Raw genomic sequence first — 21,160 nt, 5'->3', positions numbered from 1 at the left:
CACGTGGAAACGCTTTTCCTTCTTGTTCTTAGTGATGGCAGGGCTTCCCATTTTGAGTTAATTCTCTTGACTCCATATGAACTGAGTTCACACCCCTTGTAAGAAACACTTGTTCTATAGAATTCCATGGAATTGAGCTTTCTGCTCTTGTATACAGACCTTTCTGACTTCCCCAGTGTTCACTCACCTGATGTGGTTCTCCTTGTAAATTTCATAGTATCTGGTTTGTGTTTCTCAGCTTAACCATATATATCATCTCTCTGTTTATTATTTTGTATTATGGGTTTTTATTCCTGTTAATTTTAATTTTTTTATTATATTAATGTTTTTTATTTATTCTTGAGAGAGAGAGACACACACAGAATCCGAAGCAGTCTCCGGGCTCTGAAACATCAGCACAGAGCCCGGTGCGGGGCTCGAACTCATAAGCCATAAGATCATGACCTGAGCCGAAGTTGGGACGCTCAACCGACTAAGCCACCCGGGGCCCCTTTTTATTTCTCCTCTTGAAGAAGCATACTCCTTGGTGAATTTCTGTGAAGTGAACATGTTCGTGTCCTGGCCGCACAGAGGAGAGTTGACACCCAACGCTCCAGGTGTCCCCTTTGATCCCCTTCCTGGTCCCAACCCTCCTCCCTCAGGAGAATCTACTATCCACCCATGCGTGACCACGAAATCACCTCTGCTGGCGTTAGGACTTTGTTTGACGGTAGCAGGCAGTATGTAATTTTCTGTGGCCAGCCGCCTCCGTGCTCTGTTGTGAGGATGTACCATGAATGTACCATGTGAGGATGTACCATGTGGTGAGGATGTACCCTTGCTGGATGTACCATGAATTCCTTTTCGTTGCTCTGGTACCCACTCAGTGGCTCTACCACGGCTTATTCTTCTTGCTACAGATGAATATGTTATTATTTCCACATTTGGGGTATTACCATTACGATATTCTTTTATGTGTCTTTTCGTGTCCTTGATACGTGTATTTCTGTCATGTGTAAGTTCCCATTTCTCTTATACCTAAACTTAGGAATGGAGTTAATTGAGTCTTAAGGTATGTATTATTTAATAGTTGTTTTCCCTTGATTTATTTTAAAAAATATGAAACCTACAGAAATAGCAAGAATACTAAAATGAGTATCATACACATCTGTCTAGATGCAGCAGTTGTTTGTTTTGGGGAACGTTAGGGTTTGAATGAGGTGGTGTTTGTTGGCCAGAGTTCTCTTTTGCCTTTTCAATTAACAGAAGTGATCTCTGGGGTGATACTTTGAAATTAAATATCTAGTGCCCCAGTACACTTATATACAGACATATGTTCACACATCCACATGTGTACTCGGGCATGCACACACGGATATGTAAGTCATTTAGTGTATTTTTTAAAACATAATTTGTCAGGGCGCCTGGGTGGCTCAGTCGGTTGAGCGTCCAACTTCGGCTCAGGTCATGATCTCACAGTTGACGAGTTCGAGCCCAGCATCGGGCTCTGTGCTGACAGCTCAGAGCCTGGAGCCTGCTTCTGATTCAGTGTCTCCCTCTCTCTCTGCCTCTCCCCTGCTCATGCTCCGTGTCTCTCTGTCTCAAAAATAAAGATAAACATTAAAAAATATTTTTTTAATAAAAAAATAAAAAATATAATTTGTCAAGTTGGCTAACATACAGTGTATACAGTGTATCTTTTTAAAATTGAGTTGAAATTCACATAACTTAAAAAATAACCACTTTAGAATGAAGTATTCATGGGGCACCTGGGTGACTCATTCAGTTGAGTGTCTGATTCCTGATTTCAGCTCAGGTTACGGGATTGAGCCCTGCATTGGGCTCCACACTGAGCATGGTGCCTGCTTGGGATCCTCTCTCCCCTGCTTGTGCGCACGCGTGCGCTCTCTCTCTCTCTTTAAAATAAAAAATAAGTAAATAAGTAAAATAAAATTGAAAATTTGAAAATAAAAAATAAAATGAACAATTCAATGTATTCATAATGTTGTACAGTCACCATCCTGTCTCTACCAACTTTCCTTTTTTTTTTTTTTTTTTTTTTTTTTAAATTTTTTTTTTCAACGTTTTTTATTTTTGGGACAGAGAGAGACAGAGCATGAACAGGGGAGGGGCAGAGAGAGAGGGAGACACAGAATCGGAAACAGGCTCCAGGCTCCGAGCCATCAGCCCTGAGCCCGACGCGGGGCTCGAACTCACGGACCGCGAGATCGTGACCTGGCTGAAGTCGGACGCTTAACCGACTGCGCCACCCAGGCGCCCCTCTACCAACTTTCAAATCACTTTCATCTGCTCCCCAATCTCTCTCTCTCCCCAGCCCCTGGCCGCCTCTAATGTCTGTTCTGTCTTTTTGGATTTACCTCTTTTGAGCATTCTATATTAATGGAATCACACAATATGTGACCTTTTGTGTCTGGCTTCTCTCAACTTCGCATTATGTTTTCAAGGTTCATCCATGTTGTAGCAGGTATCAGAATCTCATTCTTTTTTATGGCCAAATAATACTCCGTTGTATATATGTAATATTTTGTGTATGCATTCATCCTTTAATGGACATTGGGCTCTTTCTTCTTCTTTCTAACTATTGTGAGTGACCCAGTATTTTTCTACCCTGTGGTTTTAGCATCCATGGCTGATTCTTGCCTGAACCCATTATTACCGTGATGATTATAAAGTGAAGATTCTGCATTTGTATTTTTGTCCTTCCTACTACGTTGATTAGTTGGGAGTTCTCCTGTGAACAAGTCTGTTAAGACTGTGTGTGTGTGTGTGTGTGTGTGTGTGTGTGTGTGTAGTAATATCAGAATGGACTTGGGGATTCTTTCTTATTCAGTGTATAATCCATTTTTTTTTCTTCAAGTATTTATTTTGAGAGAGAGGGAGGGAGAGAATCTCAAGCAGGCTCCACCCTGTTCACACAGACCCCTGTGTAGGGCTCGATCTCACAAACTGAGATCATGAACTGAGCCTAGATCAAGAGTCCGTTGTTTGACTGAGCTACCCAGGTGCACTGTAATCCATTCGTATTCATTTTTATGTTCAAATTGTACCAGAATTGCCTAGTGGGAATTCCTCAAGCTGGCTCCCATTCTTTCTCACTTGACCCCCTTGGTGTTAGAGTCAGTGGCTTATAAAAGGTGTCCATTTATGTTCAAATGCCAGTTCAAGAATTGTTCATGGCCAGGGTGTGTGGCAAAGTCATTCGTGTTTATGGATAATAGATTTGTGACATACATCAGTGGTGAACATGTCAGGGGCGCACCATGTAATAAAATCTGATTTGCTGCCTTAAAAGGAGTATTGAGTGGCGGGGGTGGGGGCTGGGGGCAGGGAACCTGGGTGGCTTAGTTGGTGCTGACAGCACAGAGCCTGCTTGGGATTCTCTCCCTCTCTCTCTCTCCCTCTCTCTCTCTTCTGCTCCCTCCCTCCCTCCCTCTGCCCCTCCCCCATTCATGCACTTTCTCTCTCAAAATAAATAAAACTTAAAAAAAAAAGTATTGAGCATGAACTTTATTTAAATGAAGAGATTTAGCTGAATATTGAATATGTGTGTGTATTTATTTGTATTTTAGGCTTTCTTTCCCTGACCTGATAGTATCAGGACATGATCAATTTCTGTGTGCTTAACTGTTTATTTACTTGTGGGGTTTGTTTTGTTTTGTTTTGTTTTTGAGAGAGAGAGACCACAAGCAGGGAGGGGCAGAGAGAGAGAGAGAGAGAGAGAGAGAGAATCTGAAGCAGGCTCCAGGTTCTGAGCTGTCAGCACTAAACCCAAACGGGGCTTGAACCCACAAGCCATGAGATAGTGACCTGAGCTGAAGTCAGAAGTTTAACCGACTGAGCCACCCAGGCGCCCCTTCTGTGTTTTTAGTTGGAGCTGATCTGCTTCTTTGTAATTGCTGGTTTCTTTTTGTGCAGCTAAGATCTTTTTCTTTTTCTTTTTCTTTTTTTTTTTTTTAACGTTTATTTATTTTTGAGACAGAGAGAGACAGAGCATGAACGGGGGAGGGTCAGAGAGAGAGGGAGACACAGAATCTGAAACAGGCTCCAGGCTCTGAGCTGTCAGCACAGAGCCCAACGCGGGGCTCGAACTCACGGACCGCGAGATCATGAACTGAGCCGAAGTCAGACGCTCAACCGACTGAGCCACCCAGGCGCCCCAAGATCTTTTTCTTTAGGTAGATTTTTCTTTCATGAAATTCTGCAAAAGAACAGGTGGCATATTTTTACATTTAAAATTCAGAGTTTAATTTTTATCTGTTTTAAAAACTGTTTGTGTGTAGGGGCGCCTGGGTGGCTCAGTCGGTTGAGTGTCTGACTTTGGCTCAGCTCATGATCTCGCGGTATGTGAGTTCGAGCCCCACGTCGGGCTCTGTGCTGACAGCTCGGAGCCTGGAGCCTGCTTCGGATTCTGTGTCTCCTCCTCTGTCTGCCCCTCCCATCCTCATGCTCTGTCTCGATAATAAACATTAAAAAAAACCCAAAACAACCTTTTTGTGTGTTTTAAGGGAAAATTAATGTGTGATAGTTATGTAATTATTCAGATAAGCTTATGTTTTCAGGGCAATGCTACTGTTGAATTTTCTTGTTCTATAGAATTGGATTTACTGTTTCAAGTTCTTAGAGGAATTTTTTAAAATCATGATAATGCCTTTAAAATATCCTGAGTGGTAAAAATAAAGGATACCTCTTAATCTTTCCTTTTCTTTCTATCTGTAATTGTAGCGAATGGCAGACAGATTCTAGCTTGTGGTGGTAACTAAGAATCTCCAGGAATCTGTTGTCTTATAGTATTTATAACTAACAGGGAATTTTCCTTGATACCTATATCATTTGTTTACATCAAATATAATCGTATATGTAATTTAAAAACGTCCTCTATATTCCTGAAAGCAGTTACAGTGAATTAATCTCTTCGATTTGTCACTGGAAGAATAAATAGATGATACAACTGCTAACTGTATTACTACGGCACTTCAGAAAAGTCTTCCACACAGACCGCAGCGTCCTGTGGCCTTGCTTTAGGCTGGTGGCTCTCAACCGGCAGGAGGGTGCCACCTGTGATCTCGTGGGCAGAGGCCAGAGATGCCGCTGGCCATCCCGTGGTGCCCAGGAAACACCCCACACCCTCCCGCACACACGCAAAGAATTACCAGGCCCCACGTGTCCGTGGTGGTGTTACTGGGAAGTCCGTGGTGGTGCATTGGGGGCGAACCTTACGGGGTTCTCAGAGGTAGCTTCTTCGTATTAACAAACATAAGTACTGACCATTGAGAGTGATTGCTTCCCCAAGAAGAAATACGGTTTTAATGATCAGGTTTGTTTATTTATTTCTTAATGTTTATTTTTGAGAGATACTGAGTGTGAATGCAGAAGGGGAGAGAGAGAGGGAGACACAGAATCAGAAGGCTGCAGACTCAGCTGTTAGCACAGAGCCTGATGCGGGGCTCAAACTCGCGAACTTCGAGATCTTGACCTGAGCCAAAGTCGGACGCTTAGCTGGTTGAGCCATCCAGGCGCCCCTTAACGATCAGGTTTACATTTGGGCCCAGAGATGAAACTACCAGCAGCTGAAAGGTGATGGATCAGCCTTGGCACCCTGAGAGTGGTGTGGGTCTGTGGTCCTCGGGATGCCCCTCGGGCCTTGTTCCATCCCGTGTTCCTGGGCAGGATCTGGATCTCTCCCCAGCTCCCGGCTGGGTGGGCATTCGGAGAACCTGACGTGCAGAAACGTCTGCGATTCGGCCACAGCGTGCGTACGGTTCTGGCTCACCTAATTTGTCTTCCGACCTCGGGCTTCAGGCACTAGGCTCTGTTGTCTTCAAGGAGTTACATCCGTGCACCCTCCCTGCCCATAAGGCAGCTTCCATCTAAGTAAAAACTGTGGTTCGTGTTTTACAGTAAATGTGGTTTGAGCCTAGTCCCCAGACCCTCTCCTCCCTCCACACCCTCTGTTCTAGGTGAAGGCACAGCCTGTCACCCCTGGGCTTGGCACTTGCCTTCTTCTTGTGTGTGCAGAGTGAAGCTTAGGAGTAGGCTGCCTCCAGGGTGAGGGGGCTGCCGGGGTAGGCGCGTCCTAGTCCACGTTCTCCCTGTGTCCCCCACCCCCATGGTCACAAGCATATACAATAACTGTCTTCGGGTGTCGGAAGAGCCTAAAGCCTTTCCCCCACCCGGGGTGGGTTGGGGGGTGGGAGGGTTGTGAGGACTGAATGAGGTTAAGTCCTCTGAAACCCCCGGCACCAGGGTCTAGAGTGCATGTGGCGGGTAGTACGGATTGCTTGTGTGGGCAGCCCTTTCTGTTGTAACCTTCCCTTCCCCGGACCCTGTTCATTTTCCACTTTCCTCCGTCTCCCTGCTTCCTGCCCACCTGTCAGAACAGAAGAGACTTGTACTCCGTGCTGCCGTCTCGGAGGTTGGGAATTGAATTTGATAATCTGCAGGGAGTTTATAGTGACTACGGTGTGGTTGTCATATTGTGCGAGAAGGCAGTGGCGTTCTTGGGTGGTTGGGTGTATGAGAATCCGACTCACAATTGCTGAGATTAGAGTTTTAGGTTTCTGTGGTCTAGTTCTTGGCAACAAACTGTTTCTTTTTCTTCTTCTTCTGTATCACTTTGACTCAACGTCCCTGTGTGTTGGTTGGTTGATTGCTTCTAACTTTGCTGTGGTCTTGTGACCTGGAATATCAAACGCGCAGTGACATCCATGGTAAGGGTGACTAGGCTTGGAGCCGCCGGGCTGGGGTGGGGATAGGAGCTGAGAGGGTTGGGGTGCCCTGCCGGGACTCAGGAGGAGAACACGAAGACTTTGATGGCTCCTCAAGCTTTACGTGGTAAATGAGCTTTTTTTTTTTTTTTTTTTTTAAAACGTTTGTTTATTTTTGAGAGATAGAGACAGAGCACAAGCAGGGAAAAGGCAGAGAGAGAGGGAGACACAGAATCCGAAGCAGGCTCCAGGCTCTTAGCTGTCAGCACAGAGCCCGACGTGGGGCTCGAACCTGCCCCTCTTGAGATCATGACCCAAACTGAAGTTGGATGCTGAACCGAACGAGCCACCCAGGTGCCCCTGGACTAAGGTTTTTTACATGGACCTAGTTTTGAGCTAAATGAGCTAATGTACATTTTGGGGCAGTTGAAAGGATTAACGGAGGGTCTCTCAGGTCATACAGGGTATGCTGTGATTTCCTTTCCCCACATCGGTCACTTTGCTCGACCGCTTTCTCGGTAAGAAGGCCTGTCGTGCCATGTGCTGGCTCTTAACTCTCTTCTCTCAATTTCAGGCAAAGTCGTGTGTCTGTCACGTCTGTGGTGTCCACCTGAACAGGCTCCACTCCTGCCTGCACTGTGTCTTCTTTGGCTGTTTCACAAAGAAACATATTCACGAGCATGCGAAGTCCAAGCGGCACAACCTGGGTAAGGCGCCTTCTGAATAGCGTCCCTGGTGTGGGGACGGCCACTACCCGGCCTGCTGTTCCCTGAGTCGTGGCTCCCAGCTCATCCGGGGCCCTGTCTGAAGTCCTCGTGCAACTCCAGGGGCGAGTGGATGAACAGATGAACTCAACAGGCTTATGCACCCAGCTGGCCTTGGGGCTCTCAAGTGGATGTTAATATCTGTGCCATCAGCACAGAGCCCGGTGTGGGGCTCGAACCCACCAGCCGTGAGATGGTGACCTGAGCTGAGATCAGGAGTCAGACTCTTAACCGACTGAGCCAAACAGGAACCCTGCAATGTTAGTTATTAGCGCCAGCGTGGAGTTGAGTGATTTTTATTGCTTCCTATGATGGATTTTCATGGTTCTCGATAATACAGAGTCACGAAAAGGCTGACGGCACCGTGGCATCAAGATCAATTGTTTCGTGTAGTTGCAGGTTCAAGCTGTCGCACAGTCTGGAAATTACACGAAGCGGCGTTTTGCTCTTGGCTTTCTTTTCTGACCGTGTTCGTTAAGTGTCTCTCTCCTTTAGTGTGTGTGATGTTTTCTCTTGAGTGATGGGGAGGCTCTTCGGCTGGCCTTAATTAAGAAAGTCGCTTTCACGAGGTCCGGGCCAAAGAGCTATTACTTCACGGCGGCTCGGCAATGCCAGTTAAAGGTATTTTTGGGCCTTTTTAGGTAGTAGAAATGGAACGTAAGGACTCAGTCCTCTCTGCTGGACTTATTTGTAAGTAACAACTTAGAGTGAGCCTGAGTGAAAAGGGTTTGGAGCTAGGGGTTCAGGTTGTGACGTTGAGCTCGTTGGCCCTTTTGGAAGGAGAACTAATGGACCTAATAGTGCTGTCATGAGCTCTGTCCACAGAGGAACAAGGTAGTTCGTGATCTCTTCTTACATCGAGTAACCAGAGGCAAAAGACACTGGTCAGGACCGTGTGGATGTGATCAAACTCTGTAGTACTCACTTACTGTACATCTTTGCTTTTACCGGTACAAATGAGGAGTATGCTGCCGTATCTGTCCTCCGACCAGCCCCGTTTAGGCGGCTCTGCTGTTATGCCCGGGCTGTGATTCCATGTGGTTAGAGGGTTATGGAGAATTGGAAGTATATTTGCACTTGAAAAAGCTATCTGAAGAGTTACATTGTTACGCAGGATCATCTACAAAAATCACTTCAGAAATGCGTTCATTTTTAACCTGATTGATACACTCGTTCTCTACTTCTGCTGGAATGAGTAAGTTTTAGAAGGCTTGCTTTCAGACACAAAACCTTGAAATCGGAGAAAGATCCAGTTCTGTGCTGCGTTTGAGCCCGTGAACGTATTGGAGATTGCACGTGTATGTGTTTAACCAAAAGCTAGAATTAGTTTCTGTGTCCAGGTGGACAGGAGGGTGGCGGGCACAGGAGAGCGAGGCCGAAGCGGCAAAGTGCTGGAGGAGAAGAACGGGGATGGGCAGCCCCGGTCCTGCCTGGCGGTGTGGTCTCCGTTTCCCCCACTTAGGAGGTCACCTGCCCGTCCTCCGCCCCGTGCGTCCCAACTGCTGCTCCCGCCCGTCATCTCCAGAGCGACTTCTAGGCTGGCGATACTCTGGTCGTCCTTTCATACAGAGTATTTCGCAGGATGTTCAAGGGCGAAGTGATTGAGCAGTGGTATGGGGAGTGAGGGGCCTCGACTTCCTGGTGGCCCACTCGTTCTGCCTCCCAGGGGATATGTGGTAGTACGATGTTGAGACCTGAAGTTCTCATCAGGCATCCAGGTTTTCGTTGGAGTAGCACGGAGGCCTAAACTGAGTCTTGTCTGAATATTGTGGACGATGCACTTAAAAACAGAGTATTGGTAGAGTAAGGCCATTGTCGGAGGTCTTGTGGAGGGACGGGCGAGTGTGGCATGGGACGAGGAGGGTCTGACAGCAGTCTGAGGTCCTGCCCTATCAAGTCGCCTTAATGCAGTGTGATAAATACACACTTCAGGGAAGAGAACTTCCCCTCTTTCGGGGTAGTCACTCAGCTTTGCTGGTATGCTTCCACCTGTCCGGGTTGGTGTCCCAAACTGGGTGTTGGAATATTCCAGCCAGCTGTGGGGCGGGTACAGCAGAGTCAGGTGACAGACTCGGAGCTGCTTTGTGTTCGTACCTTCTAATTTCATGCAGGTCTAGTTTTGTGCTGAGTCCAAGGGTACTTAGATTTGGTCTGTATGAGCCACAGAGGTGTAAAAGTAATGCCTTTAGCTTTGTTCTGTGTGTGCGTGTGTCTTTCAAGAGTTAGAGCATGTGTTGGTGGGTGTGGGATATCAGTTCGCTTATGAATCGCCGGTGTTTTTTCTCCATTCTCGAGGTTACCCTGCGACCAAACAGAAAAGGACCTTGCATGGTGCATGCACGGTGCTTCTGTGAGCTGTTGGCTTTGGGAATTCCCAAGGAAGCCAGTGTACCCTCATCTTGACTATGAAATAATTTTCCGGGGGAGCTACCTTGATGGGAGGTGTTGCTTTGGGCTTTTAAATTTTATGTTGAGGTGAAACTCACATGATGTACATTGAAGCATTTGAAAGCCTACAATCCAGCGGCTTTTCGTCACTCACCAGTTGTGCAACCACCACCCCTCCCTCTACTCTCCAACCTCGTCGTCATCTCACAAGAATACCCCACCTCCAGGAACTAATTCTTTCCTCCCTCCAACGCCTGGCACTCGCTAATCTGCTTTTTGTCTCTCTGGATTTGCCCATTCTGAATATTTCATAACAGGAATTAAACGGTACATGACCCTTTGTGTCCAGCTTCTCTCTCTTAGCACGTTTCCAGGGCTGATCCACGCCGTTGCATGTGTCAGTAGCCCGTGCGTTGTATGTTTGAGTAACACTCCATTGTGTGGACCTTCCATATTTTGCTTATGTTTGTATCCATTAATGGATATTTGGGTTGTTTCCACCTTTGGGCCCTTATGATAAGGCTGTGATGAACATCCATGTGTAAGTTTCTATGTGGACATACGTTTACATTTTTTTAAGATGTATACCTAGAGCGGATTCGCCAGAGCGAATTAGCGGTGTCACAGGATATTTCCGTGTTGACTTTTTTGTGGAGCCACCAAACTTGCCCACAGTGGCTGCACCATTTTACGTTCCTGCCGGCAGTGCCTGAGTGTTGCTGTTTCTGCACATGCTCACCGACACTTCTTTTCTTTCTTTTTTTAATAACTCTGGCCACCATGATGGGTGTGAAGTGGTGTCTAATTGTGGCTTTGATTTGCATTTTCCTAATGACCAGTGATGGTAAATATTTTTTCATGTGCTTCTTGGTCCTTCGTATATCTTCTTTGGAGAACTGTCTATTCAAGTCACTTGTTCATGTTTTTAATTGGGTTGAGCTGTTTGTCTCTTTGTTGTACTTTCTGAGATATGCGTGTGTGTGTGTGTGTGTGTGTATATATATATTTTTTGGAAATACACACACACACACACACACACACATACACACACACACCTTGGAGATATATGTATATATCTTCTGGATAGCAAATCCTTAGCAGAGACATGATTTGCAGATATTTTCTCCTATTCTGTGGGTTGTCTTTTCACTTTCTTAATAACGTCCATTGGTGTAGAAAGTCTAGTTTTGATGAAGTCCAACTTACCTATTTTTTTCTTTAGTTGCTTGTGAATTTGTTGTCAAACGTAAGAGTCCATTGCCAAATCTGAGGTCATGAAGACTTAGCCTCTATGTTTTCTTCTACTAGTTTTATACTTGTAGCATTTTATTGAGGTTGCTGATGCATTCGGAGTTCATTTTTGTATATGATGTAAGGGTTGAGCTTCATTCTTTTGTTTTTGGATTTCTGGTCATCCTACCACCATTTGTTGAAAAGGTTGTTCTTCCCCCACTGAGTGGTCTTGGCACCCCAGCTGACCTCATTCATTTTACACAGTGAGTGAAGGGTGTGGAAAGGGTGTGGAAAGGTGCCTTGAAGAAGACCTTGTCTAGGAAGAGTTGAACACACGTTGAAATGTTTAAATGCCTTCCCCAGGCTGGTAGTTGGGCTGTTGGTTGCATGCTTGGCACTTTATTTGTTTGTTTATGTTTATTTATTTATTTTGAGACTGAGAGAGCACGTGGGGGAGAGAAAGGGGGAGAGAATCCCAAGCAGACTCTATGCTGTCTGTGCACAGCCTGACATGGGGTCGATCTCACGAAGTATGAGATCATGACCTGAGCTGAAATCAAGAGGCGGAATCTCAACTGACTGAGCCACCCAGGCACCCCTGGCATATTTTGTATCGAATGTCTCTGCTTTCCTGAAAATTTCTGTACCACCTCATTGTAGTCTGTCTCTGGCTTTGGTATCTCCACACCAGGAACTTTTCCCATTCAAGGAATACGAAGTGCCGAGGAGGAACCGAGCTGTCCGCAAAGCTTTGATGGGGACTTTCAAAGAATTTGTAGGAATTTTGTCAGTTTGCGGGGAGGGGCGAGGGTAGATTGTGATTCTTAAACTGAGCCTTCATACACCTGCTACAGAGGACTTCAGAGATCCACCAGAGTATTACCGATCTGTGTCATAGTAACTTAAGGCACGGAATGTGATCAGAGCTGTGATTTATGAAGATAAGGCACCGTATACTAGGTGTACTGTGACGTTATAAAATTATCACACAAACCTATGAGGTGTTAGTGCTGTTACTATCACCATTATACCAAAGAGGAAACTGAGGCTCAGAGAAGTGGAGTAATTTATCAGAGGTCCATAAAGGTACAAGGCAGAGCTAGGATTAATACCAGTTTCTGTAAATCTGTAAAGCCTCCATGCTGCATTGCCTCTCAAACATCTTGGTGAATCTCAGCCAAAAACATTCTTTTTAACTGTTGAGTGGAGATAGTACCTTTCTTCCAGGTGCTTAAAGGACTTTATCTTACTTTCTAATGTAGTAACTAAGGGCCGGGTTCTATAGATGAGGTGGTTGAGAAAATGCGTGAGAGCAGCAGTCAGCTCTGTGGGTCAGGAAGTCAAGATTCTCTGGTTAGAGCGTATTTTACAGTTGTCCTTGAAGTGAGAGTAGGCCGGTAGCTGTTGTGTTCCTTTTTGTAATCCTGTAGGAATTCTAGATATAGTAAAACATATAGATATATGTGTCAGGTGGCCGAGAATCCTTAGGAGCTGATCGTACTCCATGAAATTTCTCCCTTGTTTTAAATCCCACTCTTTCGGGGTGCCTGGGTGGCTCAGTTGGTTGAGCGCCTGGCTTCAGCTCAGGTCGTGATCTCACAGTTTGTGAGTTCAGGCCCCATGTTGGGCTCTGTGCTGACAGCTCAGAGCCTGGAGCCTGCTTCTCATTCTGTCTCCTTTTCTCTCTGCCCCTCCCCACAGGCACTCTGTCTCTCTCACTCTCTCAAATATAAATAAACATTACAAGATAAATAAATAAAATTCCCCTGTGTTTAAAAATAAAAAAACCCCACTCTTTCAGAGAAAAGACAGAAGGTCCTGATACTTTAGAGTTAGGTTCTTTGTGAGATGTGGACGTTGACCCCTCTCTTGGGTTCCTCAGCCCTTCATAGGAGCTTCCGGGGGAAAATACACCTGCTTAGTATACACCCCACATGCTTGGGATAGAGGTCTGAATGGGAGGGACCAATCATTTTGCAACAGGTGGGTTCTATGATTCGAGAGTAGGGAAATGGTATAAACAGTGAAATGTCTAAAACACTTAGGGGTTTCATTTGTGACCTTAAGCATTACCTGTACATTTGTAATTAAATCTGATCTCTTCCCTCCATTCTCTTTGCAGCCATAGATCTCATGTATGGAGGGATCTACTGCTTTTTGTGTCAGGACTACATATACGACAAAGACATGGAAATCATCGCCAAAGAGGAACAGCGGAAGGCTTGGAAAATGCAAGGTTTGGTTTGGCCTAGATTTGTGTGCCTGATTTGTCTCTTAGTCCTGCATCCCCTCGTGTGTCTGAAGGGCAGAACTTCCCAAGAGAAAGACCAACATCTAGGGAGAAAGTGAGCGTTAGAGAGCTAGGATCGCAGCTAGGTTTTTGCAGGTTGGGTTCTGATTTGCTCACTCCCTCCTGTAGGCGAGAGGCAGGTCAGGTGACTGGCCAGACAGGTGTGTGGGGAGGGAGCTGAACCTTCCAAGCTTCTCATCGAGGCTCGGTCTTTCTGGCAACCAGCCCGCCTCCAGGAACCCACCGAGAGTCACCTCATTAGAACAGAAGCTGCTCCTAATGCTCATGCTCTTATCACTTAGGAGGTTACAAGAGTTTGGGGAGCTCTGTGCCAGCAACCCGGGGCAGAGACCAGTATATGTTTTCTGCTCTCACAGTGGCTATGGTACCAGCGTGGGGTTCTCCGTTGCTGTCGCTTCCCTGGCCTCACACGGGCTCTCTTCAAGGGGTGCTGTCGGGGATGGACACAAACTTATGCAGCGGTTTTCTTTATTGTTCATTGATGTATTTTTTGGTTCCTTGATTTGTTTTTCTTTCTTTAGGCAGATGCTCACAGGTTTCAATGGTAGTAGGTGTAGTTTACCCCGTGTGGCTGGTGAGCATTTCTCAACTGGTGACGGTTCTCATCACTGCTCACAAGGAGAACATCTCTGTTTTACAGTTTTTGGCCTTAATTGCTCCGCCTTTTTTTTTTTTTTTTTTTTTTTTTTTTTTTAGAGAGAGCGAGCATGAGTGTGAGTGGGGTAGGGGCAGAGAGAGAGAGAGAGAGAGAGAGAGAGAGAGAGAGAGAGCATCGTAAGCAGGCTCCCTACTGTCAGCGCAGAGCCCGATGTGGGGCTCGGTCTCACAAACCCGGAGGTCATGACCTGATCTGAAGTCAAGAGTCAGACGCTTGACTGACAGAGACAACCAGGCGTCCCCAATTGCTCTGCTTTTAAAACAACCCCATTTTTTGAGAGCAGAACAATAGAAACAGGTGCTCTCAGTGATCAGGATTGTTTCCGAAGAACAGTCTCTTTACCAACTTCCTACTCTTTTCCCTCTCAGAAATTTAGTAACGTTGCCACTAAGTCCGAATATATCGTTTCTTTGGCAAGGACATTTAACGCACAGGAGCTCAGAAATGCATGTCCCAGAATAAAATCGACCTCTTCTACATAAAGTCATTCTACAATTCCATCCGTCAATGAGATATTATATCTTTTAAAGTTTATTAAATTTTGCAGAAATTTTAGGTTGCAAGGAACAAGTACCTTTGAGTGAATCGGTATTTGCATGAAGTGTGACACTTAGTGGCATCTACGCCATTGTCTTTGGCTGTTCGACATGTATTTTCAAACGGCGAGTGCATTTTCTCCCTGTCAACTCACTCGTTCACGGGAGAGCCTTCATCTAAGTGCCAAGTGCAGCACTGCCTCCCCCCCCTCCCCCACCCCCCGCCCCAGGGCTGATGCTACAGGCTCTCTATTCAAGGATTAAAGGCTTTGAAAAAACATCCGTCTTGGCATTAGCGTGACTGTGGCATTAACTGGAGGTATTGCTTTCTTTCTCACGGAAACCACTTATTCACACATTTTCTAAAAGAAACTCCTTTCAAGTGTTCTTTTTAGCCCATTGCAATATAATATGGTTCTAGAAAGACCTCGTGTTATGGGATGCCCCGCTTTGAAATACAACCCGATTAAGTATTCTATCACCATCACTTTTATTTATAAACACACTTGATGAAATTTGAGCTCATGGCGCCTGGAACTGTCTTCCATCCGCTTAGGCGTTGGGGAGAAGTTTTCAACTTGGGAACCAACCAAACGGGAGCTTGAACTGCTGAAACACAACCCGAAAAGGCGAAAGATCACCTCTAACTGCACCATAGGTAGGTGGGCGACAGTGTTTGGAGCGGCCGGTCGTCTGTCCTCGCTGCCAGTGAGGCTTGTTTCTCTGGGTTTAACAATAGATGTAAACAGGTGGGCCTCATAGTACAGCTCTCTGTAAACCTGTGTATAACTCATTCCATCAATTGCCCTCCACCCCCAACTACTTCTGGAGCATCTGTCCTCTGGGGGGGGGCTGCAGTAGGCCTAACGTGCCTAGTGGTGATGGGTGGAAATGGTCCCTGCCCTGTGGCCCTGATGGTCTCTCCTGGGAAAAGATTCAAGTTTATTCTGACCAAATGGAGGCTGTACATAATCTTCAGTGAGAGAGAAAAGGATGTGTGTGAGATGGTTCTCTGGGGTAAGACTTCAAGAATACATTTTAGAAACTTTTTAATAGGTTTTGTTAGGCTCCTTTCTGACCTATTCCATCGTTCTAGAATATTTGTGAGCAGTTCTATCAAAATATAACAGCTGAAGTGAGGGGTAGGGTGATAGTGAACATTCCTCAGGACAGTTCCCATAAAAGTGGCATAAAAATTGGAAAATACTGCATTTCTTTTTGCCTCTTGAATGAATGCATGAAAGGCAACGAGCGTGTACATGTAAAGGGAGGCACAGCAGTGCCATCGGGGTTCAGTGGGACGTGTAGTTCAGTGCCCGTCAGCCCTGCTGTCCTGTCTGCCTCCTGCCCAGGTCTGCGGGGGCTGATCAACCTTGGAAACACGTGCTTCATGAACTGCATCGTCCAGGCTCTCACCCACACGCCGCTCCTGCGGGACTTCTTCCTCTCCGACAGGCACCGGTGTGAAATGCAGAGCCCCAGCTCGTGTCTGGTGTGTGAGATGTCCTCACTTTTTCAGGAGGTGAGCGCGGTTGACTCTGGCAGCGTCACGTTTCTGTCACCACTTGTGTTCTCCCTTTAAAAAAAAAAAATAATAAGGCTGACGGAATAAAGGGAAGCAGATTTCTGAAACCTCACACAGCGAGTGTTTAACATATGCACTTGCTATGGAACATCGCCCTTTTCCAAAGGGAACTGTTAGGTGGGGACCGGAGGCATCACTTCGAGGCACACTGCTGGCTGGGAGGATGCGAAACAGCCCTTGGAAAGGGGCATAGCCGGTGGAAGACATTTGCCTGTAAATACTGTGGCATCTCACGCTTCCCTCCTCTGGGGGATGGGTCTGCCGTCCCGATTCACAGCAGCACACGTGGACGCACACACCGCTTCCCTCCTTTGTTCTCGAGGAGAGTGGACCTTCTGTTCCCTTGCCAGACCTGAGTGTGCTTCACCAGAACGTCTCTGTCGTCGGGTTCTGTCCTGTTTGGATCCTAGGCTGCTCCCAGGTCGTGCCTGTCCTTGTCTCCCTGACCATCGCTTAGAGCGTGACAGGGCTCAGGCCTGGGCTCAGGTATCCTTGAGCTGGATCCTGTGCGCCTAGTGGCCAAAAAGCGTGCCTGGGCTGAAGTTGCTCGGCTGCCCCATTGGTTGTCGACAGGACCCGGATGTACTTCGGGGTCCGGCAGAGGAGCCTCGTCTGTTTCTGTCGGTACCTTTGCTGCAGCATTTCATTCCCACTCAGCAGCTGCCCGCCTGGTTTGCATACCGGGCGCTCCTAATTCATCATTTTGGCTTATCTGTAGAAAACGGAAGGGAGAGGACAGATTCAAAAAGTCCAGTGAGTCCAGAGAAAAATGCAGTTTGCAACATAAACAGAGTGGGGGAGTAAACTGGAATCATTTTTTGTCAGAGTAGCCGTAAGAAGGTCTAGGCAGTTAATTATTTTTTTTATTGTGTGTGCTTTGTGTTCAGAGGATGATATTTATTCCTGACAGGTTTTTTTTTTCCCCCCCATTTCCTTCTTTGTGTGTGTGTGTCTGAGCAGTTTTACTCTGGGCACCGGTCCCCCCACATCCCGTACAAGCTGCTGCACCTGGTGTGGACTCACGCCCGGCACCTGGCGGGGTACGAGCAGCAGGACGCCCACGAATTCCTCATCGCAGCGCTGGACGTCCTGCACCGGCACTGCAAAGGTGGGGGGCCTGCTACAGCTCCCTGATGACCTGGTGGGGTTTTCATCTCCCGTAAGAAACACGCCGTTAATACCTCAAAGAGGTTCTTCACAGTTTGTTTTTAAGGGCGGAGGAAACGTTCTGGGTGCTGTCTTCTGACCTTGCTGGGGTGGAAGAGCGTGGCAGCGGGCCTGTAAAAATGCTTCAGACGCCATCAAAACCGGCTCCCTCCCGTCACGGGTCTCCAGAAGGACTGGTCATTGCTCTGACATAGCCAGACAGCTGAGAACACAAACCAGACCTTCACACTTGGCAGTTTCCCTGACCCTGAGTCACGTTCATTTCTGGGTCCAGCCAAGGGCTTTTTCAGATCTCTCTTAGGAGCTCCCTGGATCTTGGCTTCTGTCTCACAGCCCAGCCCCAGAGGGTCACAGCCTCCCCAGGGGTCTCAGATGCGTGTGGGTTTTGAGAGTTTCGGAAAGGGGACAGCGGACAGGAGATTAGGACCGAATAACACGCCGCTGAATAACAGCGAGCCCCTGGAGGGCTTGCTGGTGTTCCTCTTTGCTGGGTGCGGAGTGAGGTCAGGAGTTTCTGTTCCTGACGCGTTCCCACGCGGTGCTGATGCGGCCCGTTCAGGTAGCACGCCCCAGTGTAGCTGGAGTGTGCCGGGGTAACCTGTGGCCTCCATGCTGGTACAGCCGGTGGTAGGGGATTCCTGACTGGCTCTTTTTCTCTTCCATGGATTCTGTTAAAGAGCAGAGTCCACTTTTTCCAGGTCTTGTTGAACGGCCTCCTACGGCTCCTTCCCAGCCTCTCTCCGGTCACTGAGCTGCTCTCACAAATGCCCTGTGTTGTCTCACATTACAACTTAGAGGCAAGCCAAACCTGAAATAAGGCGGCTTGTTCCGATCAGCTGTCGTGGCTTTGGGTTCTGGCTTTTGTGTGTACTTAATTTGTTTTCTCCTGAAAGACACACACACGATCCTTTCAGTGCTTGCCTGGGAAGCCTAATAAACAGTGCTTCGTGGCTCGGGTAGGGTTTGGTTTCCCAGCACGAAGTACAACGTACACACAGAAAAGAGCCACTGTGTAAGATTATTAAATTATTATTCCAAGCATTTGAGGATAATCAGGAAACTTCTGTAACCAGCATTAGTCTATCCTGAAAATCAACTGCTTGACCATGCACTGGTGTTAAAACAACGTTCGTGTGATGAAAACACAATACAGTGATTGTGATCCCGTTCTCTGACATGATCCCATTTCACATGTGAAAAGAAATGTCCGGCTCTTCTCGTTAGAAGCGCGGTCATCAGAATTCTCCTTAAGCCTTGCTAGGTCACAGCACACAGGAAGGCCCGTTAGCCAGGCCTGCCATGCCCTTGACTGTGTTCTTTTGTGTGGTTATGACCATCCGGCGTCTTTTGGCTTATTTTCCTCTGTGTCGTCTTGCTGTCAAAAGACCTAATGGGCATCCTTTATTCCTGTGTAATAATTTAACCTTTTTGATATGTAATATATATAGATAGGCACAAATAGTCTATCCCCATGGTCTAGTTGTATGAAAGTTCCACGGTATGTGTTTACAGTATTTCTTAATGTGTACCGTGCTCCACCACGTAAGCTTGGTACCCCTGTGTGTGCACACACATCGAAGTAGAGAGGGTGGGAATAGTACTTACCTCGGTCCAACCGATCGGAAGGAAAGCAGAGCTGTTCTTGAGGTTCCGGAGAGCAGGAGCTGACGAGAAGAGCAGAGACTGGCAGGAGTGCTGCACAGGGACTTCCTGAAGTCAGGGCCCCGGGCAGGACTAGCGCAGGGAAGGGGGGGCTTCCCCGGGCTCGCCACAGGCACAGTCCACCGGGCCACGCCACCGCGAAACTCTTCGGTCATTCCATACGTGGAAAAGGGAATCCGTAACTCTCCCCAGCTATTGGGCATTAGATACATTTTGGTGCCAAGGTAGAAGCCAAGCAGATCTTAGGGAGTGGAGACAAAGAGGAGAATTGAGAAGAAGCCAGCCGGGTTGTTTCCTCTTTTCCCGCCAAGTCTCCCTCTTTGAAGTATCTTCCTGTGCCCTTTCGAAAGCGTCGGCACTTCTGGCTTCCTCACGCCTCTGTAGGCGAATGGCCTTGCCCCTTGGGTCGTGGCTCCTGGAAACGCGCGGACTCTGGGGGCACAGCTGCAGATCACACAGCTGTGGTCTTTCCCCAGGTGATGACAACGGGAAGAAGGCCAACAACCCCAACCACTGCAACTGCATCATAGACCAGATCTTCACGGGCGGACTGCAGTCGGACGTCACCTGCCAAGTCTGCCAGTAAGTGCGAGGCGTCCCGCACTGCACCGAGGGTTCTTCCGGAACACGGAAAGCTGTCGGGGCCGTGCCGGCCAGACCGTGATGTGGGACCCCAGGGCCTGTCGGTGAGGCCGACTTTACTCTGGGTGCTGCTTGTTGAACATCGTGGCACATGTTTAGCCGCCGAAACTGCTGCGTTCTGCACAGTTTTTAAAAGTTTTACACTTAGAGGGGCGCCTGAGTGGTTCAGGTGGTTAAGCGTGACTCTTGGTTTCAGGTCAGGATCTCGTGGTTCATGAGTTGGAGCCCCACGTCGGCCTCCGCGCGGACAGCGTGGGGCTTGCTTGGGATTCTTTCTCCCCCCACACCCACCCCGCCCCTTCTGTGTGTGCGTGCACACATGCGTACTCTCTCTCTCAAACTTAACAAGTTTTATATTTAGAGCTAGAAGTTGGTGCCACCACAGTGCCTTTTTGGTGATGTGCGGATAAATACAATGTTTGGTGGGGCGCGTGGGTGGCTCAGTTGGTTAAGCATCTGGCTTCGGCTCATCTCCTGATCTCACAGTTCATGAGTTCAGGTCCCGTGTCGGGCTCTCTGCTGTCAGCGCAGAGCCTGCTTCGGATCCTCCGTCCCCTCCCTTCCCCTTCCCTGCTCACACTCCTTCAAAAATAAACAAACATTCCAAGAGAAAAAAAAAGAACGTTTGGTCCTTATAGGGGAGCATCTGCAGCAGCAAGCAGTTGTGAACCAGATTCTGTTATTTTTTTTAGATTGATAATTTTGATTTGATACTTACTTTTTGCTTTTGTGGGACGTACAATTCTCTAAATTTATGGTTTTTTTAAAGTTTTTATTTAAATTCTAGTTAGTTAACACGTATGGTAAAATAGGCTTCAGATACAGAATCAGTGATTCATCACTTACATATAGCGCCCCATGCTCATCCCAACAGTTGCCTCCTTAGTTAATACCCATCCCCCATCTAGCCCACCCCCCCCCCATCCCCACCCACCTCCCTCCAATGCTCAGTTCTCTACAGTTAAGTCTCTTGTGGTTTCCTTCCCTCCCTCTTTTGTTTTCCCCCTTCCCCTGTGTTCATCTGTTTTGTTCCTCAGATTCTACATAGGGGTGAAATCGTATGGTATTTGTCTTTCTCTGGCTGGCTTGTTTCGCTTAGCGTCGGACTCTCTAGCTCCATCCATGTCATTACAGATGCCAAGAGTTCATTCTTTCTGATGGCTAATGGTAATACGCCATGGTAGAAGGAGAGGTTCAGTGGAAGCAGCCAAGTCACCAGATGTGTTGAGATAAAATAGCTCCAGTACAGAAGATGCACATTAGCAGGTCGTCCAGAGCAGGGTCCCCAGGGACCGGCGGCCCTTTGTGCTGAGGCCCCCTTTGTTCTTGTGTTTCCCCCCCCCCCCCCCCCCCCCGCCCCATCTCTGCTCTCCGGTGTCCCTGACACCAGGAGCTGAATAAGAGCCCTGCCTTCCGGGGGGGGGGGGCTGGGGCGCACACGGCAGATTCTTGGCACACGTGCTCCAGAGTGGGTTGCTTTTTATTTTACGGTTTCCTTTTCCATTTTCTC

At 47.4% G+C, this 21,160-nt stretch overlaps 1 protein-coding gene across 1 annotated transcript in view; it reads left to right on the top strand.

Annotated features, from left to right (window-relative positions):
• Positions 1-21,160, top strand: part of USP22 (ubiquitin specific peptidase 22) — a 42,733-nt gene that overhangs the window by 11,166 nt on the left and 10,407 nt on the right. Inside the window, exons 2-7 of the mRNA XM_060647062.3 lie at positions 7,279-7,411; positions 13,212-13,325; positions 15,151-15,252; positions 15,947-16,116; positions 17,140-17,287; positions 19,485-19,590. Of these exons, the coding sequence (XP_060503045.1) occupies positions 7,279-7,411; positions 13,212-13,325; positions 15,151-15,252; positions 15,947-16,116; positions 17,140-17,287; positions 19,485-19,590 (773 nt within the window). The remainder of the gene's footprint in view (positions 1-7,278; positions 7,412-13,211; positions 13,326-15,150; positions 15,253-15,946; positions 16,117-17,139; positions 17,288-19,484; positions 19,591-21,160) is intronic.

This window comes from Panthera onca, chromosome E1 (genome assembly GCF_046562875.1).
Source record: "Panthera onca isolate mPanOnc1 chromosome E1, mPanOnc1 haplotype 2, whole genome shotgun sequence".
NCBI lineage: Eukaryota > Metazoa > Chordata > Mammalia > Carnivora > Felidae > Panthera > Panthera onca.
Note: the sequence above shows the minus strand (reverse complement) of the source record. Positions and strands in the feature narration are given on the sequence as shown.